This window comes from Cricetulus griseus (assembly GCF_003668045.3).
Source record: "Cricetulus griseus strain 17A/GY chromosome 1 unlocalized genomic scaffold, alternate assembly CriGri-PICRH-1.0 chr1_0, whole genome shotgun sequence".
NCBI lineage: Eukaryota > Metazoa > Chordata > Mammalia > Rodentia > Cricetidae > Cricetulus > Cricetulus griseus.
The window spans coordinates 261,126,584-261,130,301 of record NW_023276806.1 but is presented as its reverse complement, the minus strand read 5'-3'; the positions used below and the strand labels follow the sequence as shown (position 1 = coordinate 261,130,301).

Below are 3,718 nucleotides of genomic sequence, written 5' to 3'. Positions count from 1 at the left end.
ATCACTAGCTCCAGGTTTGCCAAGGTCACCTGCACCGAGTCCCGAGCAGCAGCACTCAGCCGACGTCTGCACCCAAGAAAAACTGGTTTTCTAAGTTTTTCTGGTTTGTTCTCAGCGCACCGATGAAGGCTCTATTTCTGTCTCTCCGTTGGGAGGGTGAGCTTTGCCAATGACTAATCCCAGCCCTGAAGATTGATACCCTTGTCACCTGCACACGGGACCCAAGCCCAGCAGGGAAGTGAAGAGATAAACCCTTGCCTGCAGCTGAAACCCCAGCCTGCCAGGGCCACCCGCCTTTTGCTACCGCAGAACAACTAGGGGCTGTCATTGCTGCCAGGGCCACCTCTGTGCTCCTGCAGACACTGACATGGGCTCATCACAGTGACCACCTGGGGTCCAGACTGCCCCTCACAGGGAATTAGTAGTGGCTGCCTCTGCAGGAGAGTGGAGCCCCTGGATGGATCTTGGGACCCGAGCCCCTCATGTCTGCCCTGCTGACGCTGTGTGCGGCGCTCTTGCTTCTGGGTACCCCCGGCTGTGGCGCCCAGCACTGGGAGCCCTGCACAGGTAAGGTGGCCACATGGGGACCTGGGTAGGGTACGTTTTGTGGATTTGGAGGGGCATGGGTTTGGACATGCCACTTCTGGATACCAAATCGCCGCATGTGGTAGGATTCTGGTCTCCTAACAGCTGAATGGATGGTGGGGTTATGGGGGACAGGGAGATACAGTAGAGGGGGCTGCACAGACAGTTACAATAGAAGGTCTCTCTGAGCTGCCAGAGGTGGGAGGAGTTTCGAGTTTCAAAGAGCTACCAGCAGCCACTGAGGCTTCGCATGTACTTACCTGCTTGGCTGCCGGGGAAGGCCGAGCACCTGCTTCAGGAATGAAGTCCCCGGCCCTAGGGCTCCTGGCATGGAGATGAGCTATCCAACCTGCACTTAGCAAAGCTCTGGGCCGCCACGGGCCTGGCTCTGTCCCCAGTTGAAGAAGAAACACAGGCCCAGCCCCAAACACACCCACAACCCACACCTGGGTTCAGCCTGGAGCTCCCCAGGGTGGGCTCACTGCAGGCTTCCTTCTCTTCTAGAGAGGCCACTTGGGAGCACTAGTGACCATGACATGGTGTCCTAGGTTCCTGACAAGAGATCCTACTGATCTAGTAACAGTTTATGGAATAAAGAAACAGGACAGTTGGATCTGGTACCCAGACCTCCTGGGGGATTGCAAGTTGGTGATGGGTGGCTGTGGTTTCATATGCCTACCTCCTCCCTGGTTGCCAGGAAGTGTTAGGCTCCTTCATGCACTGGGCTGTTGCTCTCTGTCACATGTCCTGTGACCCGGGTTTGGAGCACGGATGTGCATGGACGGTGCAATTTACAGCCTAACCACACAGAAGTGATTGGCTGTGAGTTCCAGCAATCGATAGATCATGGGCTGTGAGTGAGGAGGCCCTGGGCCTCTGATACAGGACCACAGTGGGAATCTGAGTTGGAGCAGAAGCCCCTGGCCCCTGTATCCTGCTCTCCCACAGCCACACTTTCAAAGATGGCTTTGAATGCGGAGCTTCGTCAACTGTATGTCACTATGTCGGCTGTCACTGTACAAATCCCCTGGCTCCAAGCAATGGCACCTAGGTGCCAGCCTTCCCCATGCAGGTGAGTGTGTAAGTGAGCCCCAGAAGAACCTTGTGCAAGCCGGGCTGGGTGTCGTGAGCGCAAGCGACCATGCTTCCGGGACTGGGTGAGTCACGGACATGTGCTTTCCTGTTCTTGAGCCTGGGGAACACAGCCGACCTGTACATGGTAATAAAGGTTATTTATAAAGCCTGCCCCCTCTCCCCTGGAGGTATGTTTCAAATAGTTAAAAGATGACCCAGTTATAAACATGGTGAACCAGGGAGGAAATATAAAAGTCAGGCTGATATTATGGAGTCACATCGTAAGACGCTTGAGAGGCCAGTGAGGGTTGGCCCAGGTTTAAGTCCCCGTGGTTCTATTCTGTGTTGAGCACTGAGCAGTTCTGGACTTCTATGAGGGCTCCCTTCTGCCTTCCCCTGGTCTGGGCTGCTGTCTCAGCAGGTGGGAAGCTGCTGGAAGCTTTCATAAGCATTCACAGCCCTCACTCTTGGCTGTAGCGGTGACCCAGGAACGCCTCTTGTCAAGTGCTTCCTGGTGCTTAATGTGCAAACGAGGTGACAAGATGGTATTCTGGTATCTGGTAGGAAATAGCTTGGTCACAATCCACACAGCTGTCCCTGTGGCGTCTGACATTCTGTGTTCTGAGGACTTTCTGAGAAGGGCCTGTGGCTTCACTCTCCAGCAGGTGGCCAGCAGTGTGGCTCTCAGGGGCCCCCAGGTCACTGGACTCACATACTGTGGAGTATAGGCTGGGGTGGGGATTCTGTCATAGAGAGTCATGGGCATTCCAGATACCAGGTGAGTGAACTCCTAGGGATGTTCTGGCTCCTAGTGGGAGCTGACTTCACTACCCTCTCTTTGACTGGAGGGTCCCCCAAGAGAGTGAGTGGGCAGGGGCAGGGTACCACCTGTCTTCACTGCCCTGTAGGCAGGAAGGCTTGGTGTGTGGGCAGGAGCAACATTCCCAAGGAGCCTTTTCCCCACTGGGCATGGTCCAGGCCTGCTGAGGGTTAGAGCCTGGCTGTCCCTGGGGCAGGCTCCTGGGGTGTTAGGGTTCACAGATCCTGGGGTAACAGCCTGGAAACCTGTCACTTCCCCACTGCTGTCTCCTGAATGGGCAGAGCAGGGCTCAGAGGACACTGGCGTGGGGGTGGAGGACAGCAGGCCAGAATGTGGCTATGGCTAAGAGGACATGGCATGCTTGGGGCTCTGGAAATGTAGGGGACATCCAGATTGGCTCAAAGGGGAGAGAGAGAGAGAGAGAGAGAGAGGGAGAGAGAGAGAGAGAGAGAGAGAGCAGAGGAGAAGAGAGAGAGGAGGGAGAGAGGGAGGGAGGAAAGAACAGAGAGAGAGGAGAGAGAGTGGAGAGAAAGAGAGGGGTGACAGAGAGAGAGACAGAGAGACAGAGACAGACACACACACACACACACACACACACACACAGAGAGAGAGAGAGAGAGAGAGAGAGAGAGAGAGAGAGAGAGAGAGAGAGATCCTGTAGAGCGGGTACAGGCCCCAGACCCCAGAGGGCAGATTATGAAGCGCCTGCCATTCAGCCTGTGTCTCTTTGATACCCTCCCCTGACGTCCAGGCTGTACTTACTCTTCATGGGAACACAGATCTACAGATTGGGACATTTAAATAGATTTGATAGAGTAGTACAGGAGCCTGTTCAGGAGGCACTATGCTCTGCCTATGCCACATCTCCACTGGCCTCTGCTGTCCCTGAACACTGGTAGTCAATCAGCGATAGTGAGACTTGGGGACCAATCCAGCTGCCAGTCACCAGCCACAGTCCACTGGGGACTCCAGCCAGAGGTGAGACAGTTCATGTCCTGGGGATCATCTGGAAATGCTCTCAGGACGTCTGACCCTTGCATAAGGCAGGAAGAGGGACACTCAAAGGCCAGGATGAGAGGTTTTATTAATGGCATTGGGGAAAACAGAGAAATGCTGGAAGGTCGGAGTGCGAAAGGGCCTTTATAGGAAGCTGCAGGTGGGGGGGCACCAGCTGTTGGGGTGTGACATCAGAGCTATCACAGCTGTGATGGTGCCAAAGCTGATACTGCAGACAACCCC

General features: G+C 55.1%; 1 protein-coding gene across 1 annotated transcript in view; it reads left to right on the top strand.

The window, feature by feature from the left end:
• Window positions 1-482: 482 nt before the first annotated feature.
• The window catches only part of Tspear (thrombospondin type laminin G domain and EAR repeats), a 168,945-nt gene continuing 165,709 nt past the window's right edge, over window positions 483-3,718 (top strand). Inside the window, exon 1 of the mRNA XM_035451511.1 lies at window positions 483-567. Within this exon, the coding sequence (XP_035307402.1) occupies window positions 483-567 (85 nt within the window). The remainder of the gene's footprint in view (window positions 568-3,718) is intronic.